Source organism: Schistocerca americana, chromosome X (genome assembly GCF_021461395.2).
Source record: "Schistocerca americana isolate TAMUIC-IGC-003095 chromosome X, iqSchAmer2.1, whole genome shotgun sequence".
In the NCBI taxonomy this organism is placed as follows: domain Eukaryota; kingdom Metazoa; phylum Arthropoda; class Insecta; order Orthoptera; family Acrididae; genus Schistocerca; species Schistocerca americana.
This window is the reverse complement of record NC_060130.1, coordinates 737753258-737777687: the sequence shown is the minus strand read 5'-3', so window position 1 is coordinate 737777687 and position 24430 is coordinate 737753258. Positions and strand designations below refer to the sequence as shown.

Here is a 24430-nt window from a genome sequence, read left to right as displayed (position 1 = left end):
TGATACCTCTAGCCGTTACTGTAAAAAAGATTCTTAACAGTCAGATAGACAGACAGACAACAAAGTGATCCTACGTATTAGAGTTCCATTTTTACTGACTGGAGGTACGGAACCTTAAAAACCTATGGTTAGTGTCAGGAGCTGATGACTCCCGATGTCTTTTCATTTCATCAGGTTTTTCTTTCATTTCAATCTTCAGTTTCTATCCGCAGCATACTAAAAAGAGGAACACGAGGCTTCTCTGAACTCCGCATAGCAGACGGCAATAGCCGCACGTGTGGCTCGTAGGTTCCAACCTCGTAGCGGACAATCTCCAAGGGATATGACTTTCCTTCCACCGCTAGAAAGCATTTCTATACGTCAGCTATATTTTGTACGCAGAAATGTACTGCGTAAAACGCACCAAATGTAAACTGGCCAGTGGCTACATTTTTCGCTGCAAACTTTTCAAAATGTGCTTGGTGTTGTACGCTGCTTTGAAGCATCACAATTAGTAAAGCTGTAAGGACGGGGCGTGAGTCGTGCTTGGGTAGCTCAGTTGGTAGAGCACTTGCCCGCGAAAGACAAATGTCCCGAGTTCGAGTATCGGTCCGGCACACAGTTTTAATCTGCCAGGAAGTTTGATATCAGAGCACACTGCGCTGCAGAGTGAAAATCTCGTTCTGGAAACATCCCCTAGGCTGTGGCTGAGCCATGTCTCCGCAATATCCTTTCTTTCAGGAGTGCTAGTTCTGCAAGTTTCGTAGGAGAGCTTCTGTAAAGTTTGGAAGGTAGGAGACGAGGTACTGGCAGAAGCAAAGCTGTGAGGACAAGGCGTGAGTCGTGCTTTGGTAGCTCAGTTGGTAGAGCACTTGCCCGCGAAACGCAAAGGTACAGAGTTCGATTCTTGGTCCGGCACACAGTTTTAATCTGTCAGGAAGTTTCATCACAATAAGTGTCGGCAATAACGAAAAGAAAACAGGTTTATTATCAGGTTGTGACTTGTGGCTATATGGTGTTTTTTTTATTATTTTTTTATTTTTTACTGAATGGTTTCCTCAAAGTCGAATCAGAGAGACACAGCAGAGGAGCCGGCTGAAGTGGCCGAGCGGTTCTAGGCGCTTCAGTCTGGAACCGCGCGACCGCTACGGTCGCAGGTTCGAATCCTGCCTCGGGCATGGCTGTGTGTGATGTCCTTAGGATAGTTAGGTTTAAGTAGTTCTAAGTTCTAGGGGACTGATGACCACCGCAGTTAAGTCCCATAGTGCTCAGAGCCATTTGAACCATTTTTTTGAACACAGCAGAGGAGAACACGCGTGAATCCCAAAACAGTGGTTTTTTTTTTTTTTTTTTTTTACACGAAATTTAGAAGTTTTACTTAGAAACTAACTACAACAACAGATGTAGCTTTGGTTCATCAACATAAAACTTATTACTTTTAAGCAAATCAGATAACTCCATATTTCGCTCCCCGTGTATCGTACAATCCGAGTTCCGTGAAGCGACCAGCATCTCTGTGGTTGTAAGCACCTAGAGGGAGAGGGAAGCTTGATCCACCCCTCGCTACCGGAAGGCCACATTAATTTGCTTCAATCCCTCATGTCTGTGTGTGTTGCAGGCGGTGCTGGAGGCGTAGGGAGGGTGGCAGCAGCGCGGCGCCATGCTGGTGGCGCTCCTTGCGCTGCTGCCGTTGGCGAGCGCGCTGCCGGAAGTCATCCGCATCGGTAAGCTGCTACTCCACTCTTCTTTCATTCTGAAGTTTGACTAGTGTTTCACGGTAGACTGCCGGGCTTGTATCACGTTGTGGATAACAATGTGACAATGAAAACTGCTGACCATAAATTATATCACTGATTAAGTGTATATGGGCAACCGGATGCCGTAGCGTGGTTTCAACAGAGATTGCAAATACAGAACTGAATACGGGTTACGACACCCAGCGCCCTCCCCTTTTCCAAACTTACTTCCAGTGGCATGTTATAATCTGTACACGAGATAAGATGACTGTTGTGATAATAATGGAAGATAAGGAGTAAGCACTTAATAGTAAATTGCAGACTAATCATGTAGATGAAGGTTTAAGTTGGTTTTCATACATAATGGGAGAGTTACAATCGATAAATATTTCAAATGTTGGATATATAAACGAAACACGTGCAAAGGTGAAGATGGGAAATCGCGTAACTGAGGAGTTTGAAACTGTGACAGGACTCAGGCAAGGAGTTCGGAAGTGCATGAGCAGGTTGTGACGCAGGGACGGCGACGTATGGAAATTCTGGTCTGGCCGTGAGTCGTGCACGGATAGCCAAAGCGGTTATGGCGACCGCTCGCGTAAAGTGGGAAATCCAAGTTGAGTTCCGGTTCGGCACAAATTTTCATTGTCGTCATTCAGACATGAGTGCATCTCCGTAGGAACATTGCATCGCTCTTCTTCACAACACAGGCAATACAATATCGTATATATAAATGACCCTCCATCTTACACTGATAAAACACAAATACTCCTCTTTGCTGATGTTTGCAACATAATCAAGCCCAACAGAACTGCAACAGCAGGAGAAGCAATGAATGAACTTTTGGGAGTGATGTCGATTTCTGGCACCACTCTCTAGGGTGAGCGGTGGAGTGACAGACCGGTCGTCGATAAAAATATTTTATTTGGATACAATTACACATCTCGTCGTTGACAATGTGAAGCAGTCACATCCCGCTCTGGCAGGCGACTGGCTTCCGCCCCAGCGATGAGGTGCACGTGTCAGTGTCCTTTGTTGCTGAGGTGAGGCCGAGCAGCGACCAGTGATCTGTCAGTGGCCTAAGACCCTGACGTCAGCAGAGCATTTCTTCTTTTTGCTGCGACTGCATTTTGCTGTTGAACGCCCGCTCCCAGGCGACTATGGTCCAATTCACATTCATACCATGCTCTGGACGAGACCCACTGATCTCTGGCAGAAGTCTGGCGGCACCAGATACGGACGGTAGGTTGATGGCGCTGTTGCATGTAGTCCGACAGGGGAGACTTCTCCAGAAAGCAGCTCGTCCAATCTGGTCTCGAAACCGTGTCTGCAGCTGATGGTACCACATCGTGTCGTCGTCTAACATGGCCGTGGCGTCGTGGTGGAATGGCAGGACTCAGAATGATCTGTCTCAAAACTCAAAGCTATTTATACGGCGCTGGGGCGCATTAGTTCAACTATTGCCCAGCCGCAATTCACATAGCTTATAACATGGTTTTTCTTCCCTGATGGGGTGACATCGTCCCGACCAGTTCAACCATTACCGCTGAGCAATGCACTTTTTGCCGATCACAGTTAGCCTGTCTCGCAGTGTCTTATGCACATATTGCTATAACTTATATGTCACCACACTGCGCTTACTGGCCCACTGTAGCTAACGCCATGCTCCTCGGGTAATAATCAGTTTCTTAACTTACAAACATTGTTCAGTTCTGTACAAGTTAAGATTTTGCATCATCAGTAACAGATAACAGCAGGGGGAAAAGGAAATAAATCAAATGGATTTTTGAAAATTCCCAGGTGTGCATACTGATCAGAACTGTAATTGGAAATCACATATTACATATCTTCTCAAACGGTCGAGTGCAGTAATATTTATTCTATGCGTCACTGCTGATTTTGGCGATGAAAGCATTGTGAAATTAGCTTACTTTGCGTACTTCCTTTCACTGATGTTATAAGGAATAATTTTCGTGGGCAGTTCTACTCATAGACAAAAGGAATTCATGATATCCAAGAGTCCTGTACGAATAATATCTGGTGTCCACTGTTGAACTACATGCACGCAACTGTTTTAAAAAAAGGTGCATACTGTCAACAGTTCAACAATACATTTACTGTCTTAAGAAATTTATAATGAAGAATCAGGGCCGGCCGCTGTGGCCGAGCGATTCTAGGCGCTACAGTCTGACATCGCGCGACCACTACGGTCGGAGGTTCGAATCCTGCCTCGGGCATGGATGTGTGTAATGTCCTTACGTTAGTTAGGTTTAAGTAGTTCTAAGTTCTAGGGGACTGGTGACCTCAGATGTTAAGTCCCATTGTGCTCAGAGCCATTGGAACCATTTTTGAAGAATCAGGTACAATTTGAAAATAATATTAGCATTCATAAATGCAACACTAAGAACAGAACGGCCTCCACTATAGCGAACTTAACCTTACTCTTCCACAGAAGAAGGAAATTATGGAACCACAAAAGCATTCGTCCACTTTCCTTGTGAACTGAAGCTATGCTCTAAAAACAAATTGAAATCGTCTCTATCTAACAACTCCTTGTACTCTCTAGTCTAGATGAATGTTTGAACAGACAGACAGAAAAACATGAAAGAAGACAGAATCATGAGGCAGTTACATCTCGAGGTCCGCAGATGACCGACATCGTTGATAGAAGAAGAAGAAGAAGAGGAAGAATGAATGCGGTTACGTTATATTTTTGAAATTCTTCGGTAAAATAAGATTTAAAAGATCCATTTGTGTAAATGGTCAGCTTCTAGTAATATTGTCACAAGGATAATGTATGTTATTTGTATTGACACTTTCCACACCATGGCAAATTGTCGCGAATATGATCGATAGAATATGTGCAACATGAAGGACACTAAACTAAACTAAATTAAGCTAAGGTTTCACTCTTATGCAGTCACAAAGTGGTAAATGACTGGACGCATACAAATGTAGCTCAGCAGCATCGTAAGTTCAGGAAGAGTGCAGCCGATCTAACAAAGGCCCTTTCTGTTCGCCATCTCTCTCTCTCTCTCTCTCTCTCTCTCTCTCTCTCCCACCCCCCCTCCCCCCCCCCCCCCCCTCTCTCTCTCTCTCTCTCTCTCTCTCTCTCTCTCTCTCTCTCTCTCTCCCTCTCTCTCTCTGATTCTTTGCCAGTAGCAGTTTATTAACACTGTATTTTACTGGCGTGTACTGTGAACATGTAATTGCTGAGCGTTTCTTGGTGCGATAGGGGGGCTGTTCCACCCGGCGGACGACCGGCAGGAGGTGGCGTTCCGGTACGCCGTAGACCGACTGAACGCCGACCGCAGCGTGCTGCCCCGATCGCGGCTCTCTGCGCAGATCGAGAAGATATCTCCACAGGACAGCTTCCATGCCTCCAAAAGAGGTAAGCATCACACTCCGTCTAGCAAAATCGCCTGTACTGTTCCACATTATTTAAATCACGTGAAACTTCAGCATTTCTTTATCACTAGTAAAACCCCACCTCCGAACTGCCCGTATAAAGCGTCATATCTCCCGACAACGGTTTGTACAAGGATATAGTTTTACAGTTACATTCAGTGGTGTAAGTGGATACTGCGTGCAACATTCATCGCGAATAGAGTCAATAGTAGAGAAATAATAGATTAAAACGGCATGTCGAATGCTGCAGTTTTATTACATCAAAAGCGAACATTTTTTAAACGTTAAACGTTTTTCCTTTCACCATTTTTCCATGTGTGTCGGAGAGAAAAAGTTTTGTAAAGGTTTGAAATAATGTGTAAAGTTGTTCAAAGTTGCTAACTGCTCTCATTCTCAAATACTGGGTGAACGTAGTCTGGGTAATTAGCGCTTCGTCAGTTACGCTGCCTCACGACATATACTCAGATTCTAACTGTAATACCTGATTTGTTTTGTTAAACCAGTAACGTAAATTTTTGTTATTAATGAATAAGTTATTCTAGCATTTCAGATTTTTTCGGTCAACAAATTTTTGTCGTCCCTTAGATAGGCTACCTGCAACTGAGTCTCTTCCCCACGTTAACCGTTTAATAATACAGGGTGGGCCATTGATCGTGACCGGGCCAAATATATCACGAAATAAGCGTCAAACGAAAAAACTACAAACAACGAAACTTGTCTAGCTTGAAGGGGGAAACCAGATGGGCTATGGTTGGCCCGCCAGATGGCGCTGCCATACGTCAAACGGATATCAACAGCGTTTTTATAAATAGGAACCCCCCTTTTTATAACATATTCGTGTAGTACGTAAAGGTATATGAAAGTTTTAGTTGGACCACTTTTTTCGTTTTGTGATAGATGGCGCTGTAAGAGTCACAAACATATGGCTCACAATTTTAGACGAACAGGTGGTAACAGGTAGGTTTTTTAAATTAAAATACAGAACGTAGGTACGTTTGAACATTTTATTTCGGTTGTTCCAATGTGATACATGTACCTTTGTGAACTTATCATTTCTGAGAACACATGCTGTTACACCTAGATTACCTGTAAATACCACATTAATGCAATAAATCCTCAAAATGATGTCCATCAACCTCAATACATTTGGCAATACGTTTCACGACATTCCTCTCAACAGCGAGTAGTTTGCTTTCCGTAATGTTCGCACATGCATTGACAATGCGCTGACGCATGTTGTCAGGCGTTGTCGGTGGATCACGATAGCAAATATCCTTCAACTTTCCCCACAGAAAGAAATCCGGGGACGTTAGATCCGGTGAACGTGCGGGCCATGGTATGGTGCTTCGACGACGAATCCACATGTCATGAAATATGCTATTCAATACCGCTTCAACCGCACGCGAACTATGTGCCGGACATCCATCATGTTGGAAGTACATCATCATTCTGTCATGCAGTGAAACATCTTGTAGTAACATCGGTAGAACATTTCGTAGGAAATCAGTATACATCGCACCATTTAGATTGCCATCGATAAAATGGGGGCCAATTATTCTTCCTCCCATAATGCCGCACCATACATTAATCCGCCAAGGTCGCTGATGTTCCACTTATCGCAGCCATCGTGGATTTTCCGTTGCCCAATAGTACATATTATGCTGGTTTACGTTACCGCTACTGGTGAATGATACTTCGTCGCTACATAGAATGGGTGCAAAAAATCTGTCATCGTCCCCTAATTTCTCTTGTGCCTAGTGGCAGAACTGTACACGACGTTCAAAGTCGTCGCCACGCAATTCCTGGTGCATGGAATATGGTATGACTGCAGTCGATGTTGATGTAGCTTTCTCAACACCGATGTTTTTGAGATTATCGATTCTCTCGCAATTTGCCTGCTACTGATGTGCCGATTAGCCGCGACAGCAGCTAAAACACCTACTTGGGCAACATCATTTGTTGCAGGTCGTGGTTGATGTTTCACACGTGGCTGAACACTTCCTGTTTCCTTAAATATCCGGCGAACGGTCCGGACATTTGGATGATGTCGTCCAGGATACCGAGCAGTATACATAGCACACGCCCGTTGGGCATTTTGATCACAATAGCCATACATCAACACGATATCGACCTTTTCCGCAATTGGTAAACGGTCCATTTTAACACGGGTAATGTATTACGAAGCAAATACCGTCCGCACTGGCGGAATGTTGCGTGATACCACGTACTTACACGTTTGCGACTGTTACGTCGCCATCTATCACAAATGTGGTCCAACTAAAACATTCATATTTCTTTACGTACTACACGAATATATAATAAAAAATGGGGGTTTCTATTTTTAAAAAACGCAGTTGATATCCGTTTGACCTATGGCAGCGCCATCTAGCGGGCCAACCATAACGCCATCTGGTTTCCCCCTTCAAGCTAGACGAGTTTCATTCTTTGTAGTTTTTTCGTTTTATGCTCATTTCGTGAGAAATTTGGCCCGGTCACTATCAGTGGACCACCCTGTATACTCCGCGCACCAAAATTAAAGGATCACTTTTTCGAAACCCTGTAATTATTTCCAGATTGCTATTTATAAGAGGGACGTTTGGCTCAAGCTACCTTCCTCTGAAATTATGCAAAAGTGTGGCGCCCTGTGATTTCATCCTAGAGCTCGGCTTCGCGTCAAACAGCACGGTGTGGACACATGTGTAGCAAGGTGAGCTCAGAAGTTCGTGTAAGGTGTTACGTGGTTTAATGATGTCACATTGGAACAAAATTTCAGAAGAATTCTGACCATCGCCACAGTGGACGTGCCACACGATACGAAGAGTGTTGCAACTTTCACCCCTTCTTTCGACTTCTCCGTCATGGAGGTTAGAACCGCGACAGCCATCGTTGAGATCATGCGGTTTTCTTATGGGTGAACGAGGCAAACGTTCCACACACACCGTCTCTCTGAAACGACATTAAAACACCTCACGGCGTGGCATAAAGAACGTCAATGAAAACACCTCTTCCCTTGACGCAATGGTTCCCACACATTTTGCGGTCGAAAGTGACAATTTGCAGTGCAATGAGCAACAGGTCGACGTTCTTTACCATCTTTGACTCTACTGACGCCCAACGGACGCTCCAACCCTTCTCCTTACACTCCACTGACACTTCATCGCTTCTCTAAGGACATCGTGGGCTGACAGTCCCACCGAACGTGATTGCACCACTTCTTTGGAGTGCACTGCGACCACGGTTTTTGCTCTGGTGTACAGTGCGCAAACACAAGGTAGCGTTCAAAACCATTCGACGAAATCTGAACGCTATCTGAAACAACAAAGAGTGCTTTTGCTTTTTCAAAAATGGTTCAAATGGCTCTGAGCACTATGGGACTCAACTGCTGAGGTCATTAGTCCCCTAGAACTTAGAACTAGTTAAACCTAACTAACCTAAGGACATCACAAACATCCATGCCCGAGGCAGGATTCGAACCTGCGACCGTAGCGGTCTTGCGGTTCCAGACTGCAGCGCCTGTAACCGCACGGCCACTTCGGCCGGCTTTGCTTTTTCAGCTCTCCTGTTCTATGACAAGTAATCTGTAACTGGCTCAACATACACTACTGGCCATTAAAACTGCTACAACAAGAAGATGACGTGCTACAGACGCGAAGTTTAACCGACAGGTAGAAGATGCTGTGATATGGAAATGATTAGCTTTTCAGAGCATTCACACGAGGTTGGCGCCGGTGGCGACACCTACAACGTGCTGACATGAGGAAAGTTCCCAACCGATTTCTCATACCCAAACAGCAGTTCACCGGCGTTGCCTGGTGAAACGTTGTTGTGATGCCTCGTGGAAGGACGAGACATGCGTACCATCACGTTTCCGACTTTGATAAAGGTCGGATTGTAGCCTATCGCGATTGTGGTTTATCGTATCGCGACATTGCTGCTCGCGTTGGTCGAGATGTAATGACTGTTAGCGGAACATGGAATCGGTGGGTTCAGGAGGGTAATATGGAACGCCGTGCTGGATCCCAACGGCCTCGTATCACTAGCAGTCGAGATGACAGGCATCTTATCCGCATGGCTGTAACGGATCGTGCAGCCACGTCTCGATTCCTGAGTCAAAAGATGGGGACGTTTGCAAGACAACAACCATCTGCACGAACAGTTCGACGACGTTTGCAGCAGCATGGACTATCAGCTCGGACACCATGGCTGCGGTTACCCTTGACGCTGCATCACAGACAGGAGCGCCTGCGGTGGTGTACTCAACGATGAACTGGGTGCACGAATAGCAAAACGTCATTTTTTCGGATGAACCCAGGTTCTGTTTACAGCATCATGATGTTCGCATCCGTGTTTGCCGACATCGCGGTGAACGCACATTGGAAGCGTGTATTCGTTTTCGCCATACTGGCGTATCTCCCGGCGTGATGGTATGGGGTGCCATTGTTTACACGTCTCGGTCACCTCTTGTTCGCACTGACGGCACTTTGAACAGTGGACTTTACATTTCAGATGTGTTGCGACCCGTGGCTCTACCCTTCATTCGATCCCTGCGAAACCCTACATTTCAGCAGGATAATGCACGACCGCATGTTTCAGGTCCTGTGCGGGCCTTTCTGGATACAGAAAATGTTCGACTGCTGCCCTGAAAACGTCTGGTCAATGGTAGCCGAGTAACTGGCTCGTCACAATACGCCAGTCAGTACTCTTGATGAACTGTGGCATCGTGTTGAAGCTGCATGGGCAGCTGTACCTGTACATTCCATCCAAGCTCTGTTTGCCTCAATGCCCAGACGTATCAAGGCCGTTATTACGGCCAGAGGTGGTTGTTCTGCGTACCGATTTCTCAGGATCTATGCACCCAAACTGCGTGAAAATATGATCACATGTCAGTTCTAGTATAATATATTTGTCCAATGAATACCCGTTTATCATCTGCATTTCTACTTGGTGTAGCAATTTTAATGGCCAGTAGTGTAGTTGCATGGGTCGTACCGAGGGTGTTACCGAACTGGGAGTCTTGGTAGGGATGGCGGTTGTCAATGAAACAACTGGTTTTCGGTTATACCGATTTTTAACAACAGTTTTACCTGACTGTTAAAACCGCTGAAAATAACCGATTTCTGAAACAACTAATTTTTGGTTTTTTATTACGATTATTTCCTGTAATAAACACAGGAGTCGAACAAAGACTGAAAAATTCTGACTCCCTCAGTTTTAAGACAAATAAAATCAAAATATTAAATTATATAAGCAAATAAAACAAAATTTAGTCCGTCCACCGATCGCTGCCTTACTCGTAAAGTGACAAGTGGCTGAATACCACCAGTATTCTCTTATCGATTCTAATTTGTTCATACTCTGTTCAAAAATCATGTTTTAATTAAGAATCGTACCACTATTTGGACATTACGAATAGTCAGTGGTAAAGGGCTAAAACTGCGGTTGAAAAACTCTATATTTCATGTTAATTTGCTCGTTTTCAAGGGCTACAAACAGATAAAGACATAATATGTAAACACAGGCAGTAGATCAGCTACTTTCTATTTTTATCGTAAACTATGAATGAATTGTTAAGTTTTGTACTTATATGATATTACAAGTTTGTTGTGACTCCTCCCAAAAAAAAAAACGTTCAAATGTGTGTGAAATTTTATGGGACTTAACTGCTAAGTTCATCAGTGCCTAAGCTTACACACTAATTAACCTAAATTATCCTAAAGACAAACACACACACCCATGCCCGAGGGAGGACTCGAACCTCCGCGGGGACCAGCCGCACAAGGCTCCTCTGATTTTTAATCTTTTAAAGCAAATGGACCGTTGATATCATATTACGTAAAATACTCCCAGACTAGGGATAGTGGGCCGGCCGCTGTGACCGAGCGTTTCTAGGCCCTTCAGTCCGGAACCACGCGGCTGCTACGGTCGCAGGTTCGAATCCTGCTTCGGGCATGGATGTGTGTGATGTCCTTAGGTTAGTTAGGTTTACGTAGTTCTGAGTCTAGGGGACTGATGACCTCAAATCTTAAGTCCAATAGTGCTTAGGGCCATTTGAACCATTTTTGAACTAGGAATAGTGCCATTCTGTAACACATCTGAAGTTCGACGACGACAGTGAGGAGCTACCATGTAGATCAGATGGGTCAAGTCTTGCGCTTGTACTCTCTAAAAGGCCACGCCACATGGTAACAGGTACATTGTTGTCTCAACAACGATGTTACAATTCTTACGCCATGTTCTTGTTGCTCGTGTCTGCAGGAATTATTAAAATAGTACTGATAGCTTTTCCCATTGTCTATTATAACGCAATATTTCAAAGCAATGAAAGTTTTAGGCAGAAAAATTTTATTTATATTTACTTCATTAAAAACAGTTTTTTACTTGGTTATTAGTAAAAAATAAAAAAAAAACACTTGTTATAACCGAAGCCAACAAATATGAAAACGCCGATTATTCGGAACTAAAATACCGGTATCGGTTTTAACCAGTTGGTTTTTCCCACCCTAGGTCTTAGGGGCAGCCTTTGCCGTTTTACTCACGCACATGTTAATGTTGCACTCCCGCGTGATCACGCCACCGGAGGGCGGGAAACAGGAGGCTTGAGAAGCATAAGCATCCTTTGCTACTTCGATCACGTTCTAATTTTGTCGAACGGTTTTGAACGGTCCCTTGTGGTTCCAACCTGAACGCGAGAGCAAAACTTGCGGTCGCGCTGCACTCCAATGGGATGGGTTCACGTTCAGTGGGGCTGCACCCCACAGTGTCTTTATACAAGGTCTGAAACGTAAGATAGTGTCAGCCGTATCGAAGGCTGTCAAGTCCTTTGTTCATCACAATGTGAACTGCCGTTTACGACCGCAAAATGTGTGGGAATTAACGCCTCAAGGGAAGAGGTGGTTTTATTGACGCCATTTACGCCAGTCTATAAGGCCTTTTCGTGTCAATTCCGCGCAGCGGTGTGTCTGAAATGTTTTCCTTGGCCACATACAAGAAAAACGCATTATTTCAACGCTGGGCGTAGCTGTTCTAACCTCCATCGCGGAAGTGTCAAGAAAAGGGATGAAATGGGGGTAAGAAGGGGTGTGACGACCTTCCCATCGTGCGACACGTCGATAGTGGCGTTGGACAGAATTTCTGTGAAATTTGGTGCCAACATGACATCGTTAACCCACATTACACCTCACATGAACGTCTGAGGTCTGGCCTCTTTAATGCGTGTGTCGACATCTAGCTGTTTGAAGCGTCGAGCCCGAGAGTAATCTCGCATTATCGCAGAGGAAGTTCCTAGGTACCTTTGAGCCAAATTTCAAATTTATATGTCGCAATGGAAAAGTGAGTACCTGGAGGGAAAGCGACGTTCTTTTCGATGAACACTACTGAGAAAATTTAGACAACCGGTCTCTGAAGTTGACTGCAGAACGATTCTGCTACCACCAACACACATGCCGCGAACGGACCGCGAAGACAAGATACTAGAAATTAGGAACTAGAAAGCAAGTGGTACAGAGTACCGTCCTCCACGCACCGTAGGGTGGCTTGCGGAGTATACTTCTGTTGCGCAGTGCAGATTGGTGGAGACTGTCTCTCACGCGTGGAACACCCCAATTCAAAATCCAATATCTTTAAATCATTGTCGAGGCTTTGCTCTTTACGTGTGAGAATGAGTTTAGTCATCCCCTTCAACAAGAAGACTGGACTGGCTGGAGCGCTGTAGATGGCGAAGAATTGGTACTAGGCGGTCATTTGAACATCCACCACTGACGTAAGACATGGTAGCGGTTTGTATGTGCCAATGTGTTAAATAGAGTCAATGCATTAAGACTGGTCGTCGTGGAGAACTGACAGAATGGCAAAAAGGGGCTTTCAAGTTTGGACGTATCCACGACCACACTATGATGCAGTTGCTCGATTTGTTGGTGTATCAACACGGACAGTAAAACGTGGCTATTAGGAACGATCAACCACTCGCAGCCGTATAACAGGACGTACGGACAGCGGTCAGAAACAGGGTCCAACCGATGACGACAGGAGATGAGTGTTACGCCTTTTCAGTGACATTCTATTTCAAACACGATTACAGCTGCTGCTGCCAGAGAATGTAGGTCCATCCAACCAGTTTTCATGGGAACTTTGTGAAGGGAACTACAAGCAATGGGCTTTTGGAATCATGTACTACGCAAAAAGCCGTTGCCCACAGCGGCACATGTAACTGCCTGTTTTCAATGGGCCAAACAACATGGGAACTGAACAGTAGCTGACTAGAGGCGTGCAGAGTAGTCCGACGAGACTCGAATTTGCCAATTTTCAAATAATGCAAGGCGTCGACTGCATTGATTCCCCAATGAGGTGTTTAACTCAAAGTGTGCGGAGGGTGTAGTTCCGGCCGGAGGTGGTTCTGGGATGTTTTCATGGTATTTTTCACACCACGACTTGGGCCCCCTCATTTAGTTTACAGTCAACGTGGAACAGGTAGTTTGTTTCAACGTTCTCGGTGACCAGGTGTTGCCTTTTCTTATACGTCTTCATGATGAGCACTCTGTTGGCACTCGAGTCTTCCAAGATGAGAACAGCCGTGTTCATAGGGCTGCGCGCACACGTTCCTGATTTGACGAACCCTCAGATACCATGTCTCACCTCGACTGGCCCGCTATATCACCCGGTCTTAATCCCATAGAAAATTTCCTGGACTCCAGAACAGCGTTTAAAATGGGGAGTCAACATTCGCGCAGTTTGATAGCTCTACAGTGTTTAATCATCAAGGAGTCGCTTCTGCTGAATATGACATATTTGAAGAAACCTGTGGACCCTCTTGAGGCTGTTATCAAAACTAGAGGCATGTTATAAGGTATTCGTGTGATTTTTCGTAGGGGTGGATAAGTTTTTGTTTGGTGCGCTGAATAAGGAGACAACAGCAGAGACTAACACTGTAAATTGATGTCAGATTTCTGCTAATTTACATGCAAATTCAGCATATAGTCAAAAAATTTGGTGAAAATAGTCTTCGCTTTAGTCTTCTACATGCGTCATAAAGCTCCATCACAATGATATGAAAGTCGACATTCGATATCTGCGAAAAACTAATTCCAGTTTCAGACAGACTTCACCAACCGAGTACCGCAGACTCAAATTATCAGTTGTGCGATTAACACGATGTTATGCCCTCCCTAGAACGATGACTTATGGTGATACGATATCGTGATGGACAAATTCGTTAATCGTTCTTATTCGGAGAAAACATCATTCCATCGTAGCGTCCATGTCGACACCGTACTACCGGCTGATCATGTCACTCATCCGCGAATCAGACACCAAAGAGTTATTTAACAAAACTGGGAAGCAATATAAGTGATATTGAAACATAAGACGCCATGATTTCGCACCAGTCGACCTAAGATTGCGCATCGGTTACGTGGAGGCAAGTGGAATAAGCATGATGGGTTTGCGTCGAATAAAGAAACGCCATTCCCTCATCTTTTAGTCTGCAGTATTTGCATCCCTTATCGGACAATTGTGCTTTTCAGAAAAGGTAAAATTTCCTGAAGTATTATGTCGTGGTCGAATGTATTCTCTAAATCGATGAGGTCGAATATTGGGATGATTCCCCTGAAAAGGACATAGTCGATTTCCATTTCCATATTTGTTCAACCTCGGTTTGTGTTCATTTCGCAATTACGTCGTTATCGGCGGAAAGTTACACCTTAATTTCCTTTCTTTTTGTTTTCACGGATTGTTTAAGTTAGATGAACATACCATCTTCCGCCATTTCAGTGAGTTGACGTTTCTTTACCAATACCACCACATACTTACTACGTTTCTGTAATTTATACGTACGTCAATATATTCCGTTGTACTGTATCTTCTGTGTTTCTGTTGACGGCCTGAATCCGAGATCCTCGTGCTATCTGTCTATATAATCTGTCGTACATAGTGATTCCCTTCGTTATATGCACACTGATCTACACCAACATCCGTGTCGTCAGACTTCTTCGCTGAAGTCAAAAGTGAATACCTCGAGATAAATTTCCGCCTTGACATGGATAAACCGCACGTAGTTCAGCACTTAATTACGCGTCATTTATATTCATGAGATAGTATTGACTGACTGTGCTATGCAGCTGAATGCACTCACGGACGTCCATAGGCCTAGATGATTACGAACCACTTGTATATTTGTTACTGAAACATTCAAATGTAAAACGAAAACGGTGTACTGCTTTTCTTTGTCGTTCACCATCCGAGGAATCACGTAGAGACATTTTTAAAATATTGGCAGTCTTTTTACTCTTGGTATCGAGTTCATTGTTACACCTGGCAACTTTATGTAAGTGTTCCAATATATTGGCACTATTAGATTACTCTTTAATTATATTTCAGTAATCATAAAGTTACTCTACGTGACATAACGCCATCAGATAACTGATGTTACTTATATTGTCCATGCTTTTCTCGCAGTACTTCAACCCATGTTACTGTGCAGTGTTTATGTTACTGTGCAGTGTGCCACCTGCTTCGGAGCGGCGTGGCGGCCATCTTTGGACCCCAATCTGGCCAGACGGCGAGCCACGTGCAGTCCATCTGTGACACCATGGAGATCCCCCACTTGGAGACGCGCTGGGACTATCGCCTCCGTAGAGAGAGCTGCCTTGTCAACCTCTACCCGCACCCCACAGCACTCTCCAAGGTCAGTAAGCTTCTGTTTTACATTACACTGCAGTGGCCAGTCGAGATGGTCGTTCCGTTAAATCAACTGAGATATTCATTGATATTAATACCGTGTCGGACCTCCTTTTGCCCGGCGTAGAGCAGCAGCTCGATGTGGCATGGACTCAAAAAGTCGTTGGAAGTCCCTTGCAGAAATATTCAGCCCGTCCATTACTGCAAAAGTGTTGCAGGTGCTGGATTTTGTGCTCGAACTGAGCTCTTCATTATGTCCCATAAATGTTCGATAGGTTTGATGACAGACTATCTGGGTGGCCAAATCATTCGCTCAAACTGACCAGAATGTTCTTCAAACCAATCACAAACAATTGCGGCCAGCTGACAAGTGCATTGTCATCCATAAACCGTCCATAGTTGTTTGGGAACATGAAGTCCATTAATGGCTGCAAATGGTCTCCAAGTAGCCGAACATATCCATTTCCAGTCAATGATAGGTTTAATTGGAACAGAGGGTCCAATCCATTCCAAGCAAACAGAGCTCACACCATTATGGAGCCACCATCAACTTGTACAGTGCCTTGTTGACAGTTTGGGTCCATAGCTTCGTGAGGTCTGCGCCACATTTGAAACCTACCATCAGTTCTTACCAACAGAAATCGGGACTCACCTGACCAGGCCACGGTTTTCCAGTCGTCTAGGGTCCGAACGATATGGTCACGGACCCAGGAGAGGAGCTGAAGACGGTGTCGTGCTGTCAGCAAAAGCCTCGCCTCGGTCGTCCGCTGCCATAACGCATTAACGCCAATTTTCGCCCCACTGTACGAACGGATACGTTCGTCGTACGTCCCACATTGATTTCTGTGGTTATTGCAACCAGTGTTGTTGGCCTGTTAGTACTGACAATTCTACGCAAACGCCACGGTTCTCGGTCGTTAATTTTGCGCAGCATACAAACTGTAGTGTTGGCAGTTTGCCAACACTACGCATATTTTTTAAGGGAGGCGGCCATTAAGCAAGCAGGCGATTGAGGTCTGAAACAGGAGAAGTAATGAATGCTATAAAGAAAAGTACGTAGCTGCTGGAATACTTAACTTTAATCCATCATTTGTATACAGCGTTTCTTGATGAGACAATTCATACGATAACTATCAATTGCTATGGCGCCTTGCTAGGTCGTAGCCATTGACTTAGCTGAAGGCTATTCTAACTATTGGCTCGGCTAATGAGCAATGCTTCGTCCATGTAGTCGCTAGCAAAGTCGTCCGTACAACTGGGGCGAGTGCTAGTCAGTCTCTCGAGACCTGCCTTGTGGTGGCGCTCGGTCTGCGATCCCTGACAGTGGCGACACGCGGGTCCGACATGTACTAATGGACCGCGGCCGATTTAAAGCTACCACCTAGCAAGTGTGGTGTCTGGCGGTGACACCACACAAACCATACTTAAAAGTGTATGAAACACTAGAATTTTCCAAATCTATTAAAAACTGTGGTAAAAATTGAGGTAATTAACTATAAAATTTGTGTTTTTTCTAAACATGAAGTTTTAAATAAAACAGTTCATTCGTTTTTTCATAAATTAAATAAATTCTAGAGTTTCATACACGTGTGAGTATGGTATGCATGCTGTGCAAAATTCATCGAAGAATCTCTCTAACTTATGAAGAGAAGTGCACCTACAGCAACAAATGCAGCCATTAGTAAGTGAAAAAATGATGAAATTTCGCCCGTAAAAAAATTTATTTAGTTATGTTTTCAAACATCCACTGCAATGAGTGTGAATCCTGAATCCTTCCTGGTGTTGCTGACGAAGTTTTATGAATTTATTTGTAAAATTATAGACACTGGAAATTAAAATGTCCTGTGATGCCTCTCCTGCTCCAAGTCGGCCCGTTTGACGTCCTACCCCCCTTAACTGAAGACAGTCGGCCACTGTGTTGTGCGTGGTGAGAGGAAATGACTGCAGCCGGCCGCTGTGGCAGAGTGGTTCTAGGCGCTTCAGTCCGAAACCGCGCTGCTGCTACGGTCACAGGTTCGAATCCTGCCTCGGGCATGGATGTGTGTGATGTCCTTAGGTTAGTTAGGTTTAAGTAGTTCTAAGTCTAGGGGACTGATGACCTCAGATGTTAAGTCCCATAGTGCTGAGAGCCATCTTAACCATTTTTTGTAATGCCTGAAATGTGGCATTCTCGACACACTTTTGGCACTGGGGCTCTCGGAATACTGAATTCCTGAACGATTTCTGAAATGGAACGTCCCATGCGTCTAGCTCCAACTACCATTCCGCGTTCGAAGTCTGTTAATTCCCGTCGTGCGGCCAAAATCACGTCGGAAACCTTTTCACGTGAATTAGCTGAGTACAAACAACACCTCCGCCAATGCACTGCATTTTTATACCTTGTGTACGCGATACTACCGCCATCAATATACGTGCATATCGCTATCACATGACTTTTGTTATCTCAGTGTATACGTCAATGGCTACGAGAACTAAACATTTAACAATGATTCCACTTCCCCTGATATCAGAGCACACACACACACACACACACACACACACACTCGTACATAGACTGATCAAAAGTATCTGAACCCCTATTAGTGGTCATTAATGTGGTGTGTGTCCGCCCTCGCCTTCATGACGAGCTTTAACTCTGCTGGCGACGCATTCAGTGAGGTGTCTTAATGTCTGTGGAGGAATGCCAGCCCGTTCTTCCTCAAGAGCCGAAACCAGAGAAGACAGTGGTGTTGGACGCTGGGGTCTGGAGTGAAGTCAACGTTTTAACTCGTCCCACACGAGTTCTGTTGGGTTCAGGTTAGGACTATGGGCATGCCAGTCCATTTCAGGAATAATATTCTCCACAAACAATTGCCTCACAGGCGCTGTTTATGGCCGGGTGCATTGCCATGCTGATATAGTCTTCGACTCCGCACTTTGCCTCTACAGTACGCAGTACAGAACGGTCTAAAGACTGTTCTTACCAGGCTTTATTTAGGTTATCATGGTTGTAGAGTCCGTCCCCTGTAGCTGAGTGGTCAGCGCGACAGACTGTCAATCCGAAGGGCCCGGGTTCGATTCCCGGCTGGTTCGGAGATTTTCTCCGCTCAGGGACTGGGTGTTGTGTTGTCCTAGTCATCATCATTTCATTCCCATCGACGCGGAAGCCGCCGAAGTGGCGTCAAATCGGAAGACTCGCACCAGGCGAACGGTCTACCCGACGGGAGGCCCTCGTCACACGACGTTATTATGGTCGTAGAGGATCACATGTGACTGACTGTTCATCTTTTCGAGCTTCATCTAAGACGTGTGGCCTCCGAATGTTTTACGCCTTCCGTAGTCGGTTTTCTAATGAAATTTTAATACATACTGTTTAATTTAGTCGATATCTCATCAGCTGAGTAAAAGAAGAACGAATAATTATATTGTTACAGAATAGCGTTACAACAGATCATAGATTTTAATGACCAAGATGATACCTAATCTTTACCTAAATCTTTACTCCCAAATGAGAAAGCAATCGGATCTGTGTTTTATGTCAAAAGGTAGATCATTACAATGTCATTTCTCTGCTAGCAGCCGTAACAGTTTCTCTGTAAACAGTTCTCTGATGTTTTCAATATTGGCTATTTTCTCCATAGAAGGTTACATCTATTCCCTTAGACTACGAAATAATAACATGCTGGTGATTCGCAGAAGTTTGGTTTCATAATATTTTTATTCATATTTATTTAGCTAATTACATTTTTATCATTTACTCAGTCCATAGTTCTCATTTGCTACGTAGGCACTTTCAGTTATCACTAAGTTGCCTCCGTACTATTTATGATTTTATGTATCTGATATTATGTTAAAATAAGGCACGACCATGTGTCCTAAAGAAAGACGGGCTACATCCTCCACGATTCAATACCATTCAAGTGAGGTTAGGTAAGTTTTCTTATCTGAAATGTATATATCATCCAGTTTTTGGAGTTCTGAAGTTGTCAGCAATAAAACACAAGGAGTGGAAGGTATTACACGTCTCTTTGCATTCGCACCATGGTGTTCGGCAGGCTATGGTCTCACGAGGTAGGATCGTCTTCCTCCCACATTGTATTATACGTTTCAACTTACATCATAATCCCGTCCTAGAGTGTGAGCATTTGCACTAGTTACAACCCTAGGCGTGCGATGTGTGAGTCAACGCATGTTACGTACTACATTATAAACTGAACCAGAAAGTTGAACGAAAACGAATGGTATGATTTTGAACGTCATAATTTCTCCCGGAAGTTTCTGTGGGTGTGTATCACCTGCAGTGCTTGCAATGTGTGCAGTGACTAGCGAATAGATAGCTCAGCACTTGGTAACTGGAAAAAACGCGTGGTATTTAGCACAGAAAGCGTAACTGGTGAAGTTATATTAGTCTCAGGATGTACAGTTTCACGGTACAGTCTTTAATAGCCATAATTTGTAGTCACTGAGATATTGTACTGTAATTCCATTATGTTCTTATATAATCTTTACATACTGTGTTTATTCATCTCATTAATTACCAACAACAGACAGCAAAAGGCCATTCCGACTTATAGCTTGAGGTAAAGGATAAAGTTGTAATTATATATTCTCTTTAAATCTTCAGTGGTCTCCGCAGTTGAAGCTCGGTGAAGGGAGGTTCACTTTACAAGTCAGAACAATTTTGCTTCCGCATTTTTAAAACCTCAGCCAGTTGTCGTCTCTAATGACTTCACTGTCGCTGGGACTTAATCGCTAAAAGCAGTTAAGGCTCATCAAGTTAGATGACACAAGAAATTACAGTGATTTCCATAACTAGAACGGATAGCATGAACATCAATAGCTGTGAAACCCCTTAAACAATGAACACCGAGGCTGAGAAAACTAGCAGTATAGTGTTACAATACATAAGCAAATTCCTACCAGCCGCGCGGGGTACCTGCACGGCCTCAGGCGCCTTGCCACGGTTCGCGCAGCTCCCTCCGTCGGAGGTTCGAGTCCTCCCTCGGGCATGGGTCTGTGTGTTGTCCTTAGCGTAAGTTCACTAAGGTTAGATTAAATAGTGTGTAAGCCTAAGGACTGATGACCTCAGCAGTTTGGTCACACAGGAACTTACCATAAAATTTCTTAGCAACGGTGGTTAATTTCACTCGTATCATAGCAGATGCTCGCGTATTTGTCTGCAGCACGGTAGTTAGTTCTGTCAGAGTCAAGCAAGACAGATGGGATGGCGAATTTGGCAGTTTGTTATCGACGTATCAGCAGCGATGAATCGCCTTCGGCGGGTTGGAAGCAGGTCAATCTCAGACGGTGGTGGTTTGGCCAGGCGATTAAGCGATCGTATTCCCGTTGTTCATAGACTACAGCGGCAACTTCTTACCTAAGGTTCGGCATCCAGTGTGTAAAGTGCCTCGCGGCACTCCAGTAGCCATTGTCTGCTGTTGCACAGATGAAGGAATATCACCATAACTCCATTCCAACTACGATCTGTCCTTACTGTAGACGTAGGAAGTGTGGTACTATTCAGATAGGTAGGCTGAAAGCATCTTGATGATCTTATGCATGCAAGGAAACAGACGAATTACCACTCATGATAGGAGGAAGTATTTGCAGTGAAAATGCCACCATAGCAACTAGATTCCAAACTAGTGGGCGATAGTCATGTCTACAATGAGTCTCGAGTGTGTTTTGATGTGGCGAAAATTTTAAACTGATTTCCACTCATCCAGCACCTGCGAAACGAATAGTTGCAGGATGTTTCACATAAGCCGTTTTTCTCTATAACTTAATATATGATTTTTTGTGGATATATAAAGAATCATGTGTATAAAGTTTTGTTTATTTCTTGCCGGTTTCGGCCACAATGGTCATCTTCAGATGCTACAAAAATTAAGAAAGCTTAAACACTGAAGCGCCAAAGAAACTGGTATAGGCATGCGTATTCAAGTACAGAGATATGTAAACAGATTGAATACGGCGCTGCGGTCGAGAAGGCCTAAATAAGACAAAAAGTATCTGGCGTTGTTGTTAGATCGGTTACTGCTGCTACAATAGCAGATTATCAAGATTTAAGTGAGTTTGAACTTGGTGTTACAGTCGGTGCACGAGCCATGGGACACGGCATCTCCGAGGTAGCGATGAAATGGGGATTTTCCAGTACAACCATTCCACGAGTGTGTCGTGAATATCCAGTAAAACATCAGATCTCTGACATCGCTGCGGCCGGATAAAGATCCTGTAAGAACGGGGCCAACGATAAGTAAGAGAATCGTTCAACGTAACAGAAGTGCAACCATTCCGCAAATTGCTGCATATTTCAATGCCGGACCATCAACAAGTGTCAGCGTGCGAACGATTCAACGAAACATCATCGATATGGGCTTTCGGAGCCGAAGGTCCACTCGTGTACCCTTGATGACAGCACGACACAAAGCTTTACGCCTCACCGGGGCCCGTCGACACCGGAATTGGGCTGTTGATGACTGGAAACATGCTGCCTAGTCGGACGAGTCTCGTTTCATATTGTATAGAGCGGATGGACGTGTACAGGTCTGGAGATAACCTCATGAGTCCATGGACCCTGCATGTCAGAAAGGGACTGTTCAAGTTGGTGGAGGCACTGTAATAGTGTGGGGATTGTGCTGCTGGAGTGATATGGGACCTCTGTTACGTCTAGATACAGCTCTTAACAGGTGACACGTATGTAAGCATTTTGTCTGATCACCTGCATCTGTTCATGTCCACTGTGCATTCCGATGGACTTGGGTAATTACAGGAGGACAATGCGAAATCCCACACGTCAAGAATTGCTACAGATAGGCTCCAGGAACACTCTTCTGAGTTTAATGAGTTTAAACACTTCGAATGGCCACCAAATTCTTCAGACGTCAACATTATTGAGCATAACTGGGATGTCTTGTAACGTGCTGTTAAGGAGAGGTCTCCACCCCCTCGTACTCTTATGGATTTATGGACAGCCCTGCAGGATTAATGGTGTCAGTTCCCTCCGGCACTATTTCAGACATTAGTCGAGTCCATGCCACGTCGTGTTGCGGCACTGCTGCGTGCTCGCGGAGGTCCTACATGATATTAGGCAGGTGTTTCTTTGGCTCTTCAGTGTATTATAACCTTAAAGCAATTAACAATTTTACTAGGTCTGCTTGTGAACTAATCTTGCTTGATCAATGGAACTCGTAACTAACTAACTAACCAACAAACCTAACTAAATAAAGTGCAATTCAAATACATGTGGCTCATACCTAAAGCGAAATTCGGCGAACACACGTTCATACGTTTTCAAACTGAATGTAAAACCAAAAATCAAGGAATTGTGAACTGTAGGTACAACTGAGTGTGATTTTCTCTCCTTTCTCTTTGCTTCAGATACACACGTTCTGTATAACACAATCCTTACAACCGGAAACCATAAAATATGACAAATACTCCAATAATAATTCAGTTATACGTGAGATACAAAAATTGAGTGCAGTTCGCAATATCAATAAAACCATATTTTTGGAACAAAGTAAGGTATTCACAATAAAAGGAACAAAGCTTATAGCTATGCAGTTCTTGCTGCTGGATGTTTAAGCCACTGCCCATAAGATTACAAAGACGATACGGTCTGGACGACAAGGGCGGCATTTTGCTGTAGCTCGTTGGCACTCTTCTTCCGGCTGCGAGGTGCGTTTACATTTGCTGGGCAGATGCTAGCAATAGGATATTTGACTGTTCTCTAGAAAGTGTCTTAAATGAATAATTATGTCTTTTATGATCCTACCATGCTTCTTCTTTCTTGAATCTCAGTATTCTTTTATAAAAGCGGAAATGAAATTTAGATAATGTGAACGCCCGCTGAAACGCTCCATTCGAATCATGTGGTGTCCGTGACATCACTGGTTAGCTCGCTGCTGTCATAACGCTAATTCACAGTGATGTCTCGTTCTGGAATTTACGTTCCGGAAAACGGATTAAAAATGGTGTGTAATACCACACTGTACAAATATATCTACAAAAACTCCTGAAAAGTTGTTTTTGAGTGTTCCAGAAATGAGAAGGTGCGTAAAATGTGGTTGCACTGTTCCGGCAAATTGGCACCACGTCGACGAAGGTCACTCACATACTTAAAAATGAGTTGACCTGTGAAGTTAACATTAACTTATCTCCGAGATATGCTTTTCCACTGTTAGAACGAAGGATAGCGTCATTCAACGAAATTAAACACCTAGTTCATATTGTCGTTTTACCTAACTACACCTCAGTTATTCGGTAGCTCAGTTGTTAGAGCGGTAAACCGTCAAATTTTATAAGACGATGTCCATAGATCGCACAAACGAAAAAATGGCTGACATCGAAATAAGTGTCCAAGGAATAGAAAAGCAACTGGAATCACTCAACAGAGGAAAGTCCACTGGACCTGACGGGATACCAATTCGATTCTACACAGAGTACGCGAAAGAACTTGCCCCCTTCTAACAGCCGTGTACCGCAAGTCTCTAGAGGAACGGAAGGTTCCAAATAATTGGAAAAGAGCACAGGTAGTCCCAGTCTTCAAGAAGGGTTGTCGAGCAGATGCGCAAAACTATAGACCTATATCTCTGACGTCGATCTGTTCTAGAATTTTAGAATATGGTTTTTGCTCGAGTATCATGTAATTTTTGGAA

General features: G+C 44.2%; 1 protein-coding gene across 5 annotated transcripts in view; it reads left to right on the top strand.

Moving 5' to 3' along the window:
* The window catches only part of LOC124555443 (glutamate receptor ionotropic, kainate 2), a 187554-nt gene that overhangs the window by 6892 nt on the left and 156232 nt on the right, over nt 1-24430 (top strand). For all 5 annotated transcript variants that reach the window (XR_006968555.1, XM_047129354.1, XM_047129353.1 and 2 more), the window contains exons 2-4: nt 1598-1703; nt 4948-5103; nt 15614-15798. Coding sequence is in view for 4 of the 5 variants with exons in the window: in XM_047129354.1 (XP_046985310.1) it covers nt 1640-1703; nt 4948-5103; nt 15614-15798 (405 nt within the window). In the remaining variant the exon portion in view is untranslated. The remainder of the gene's footprint in view (nt 1-1597; nt 1704-4947; nt 5104-15613; nt 15799-24430) is intronic.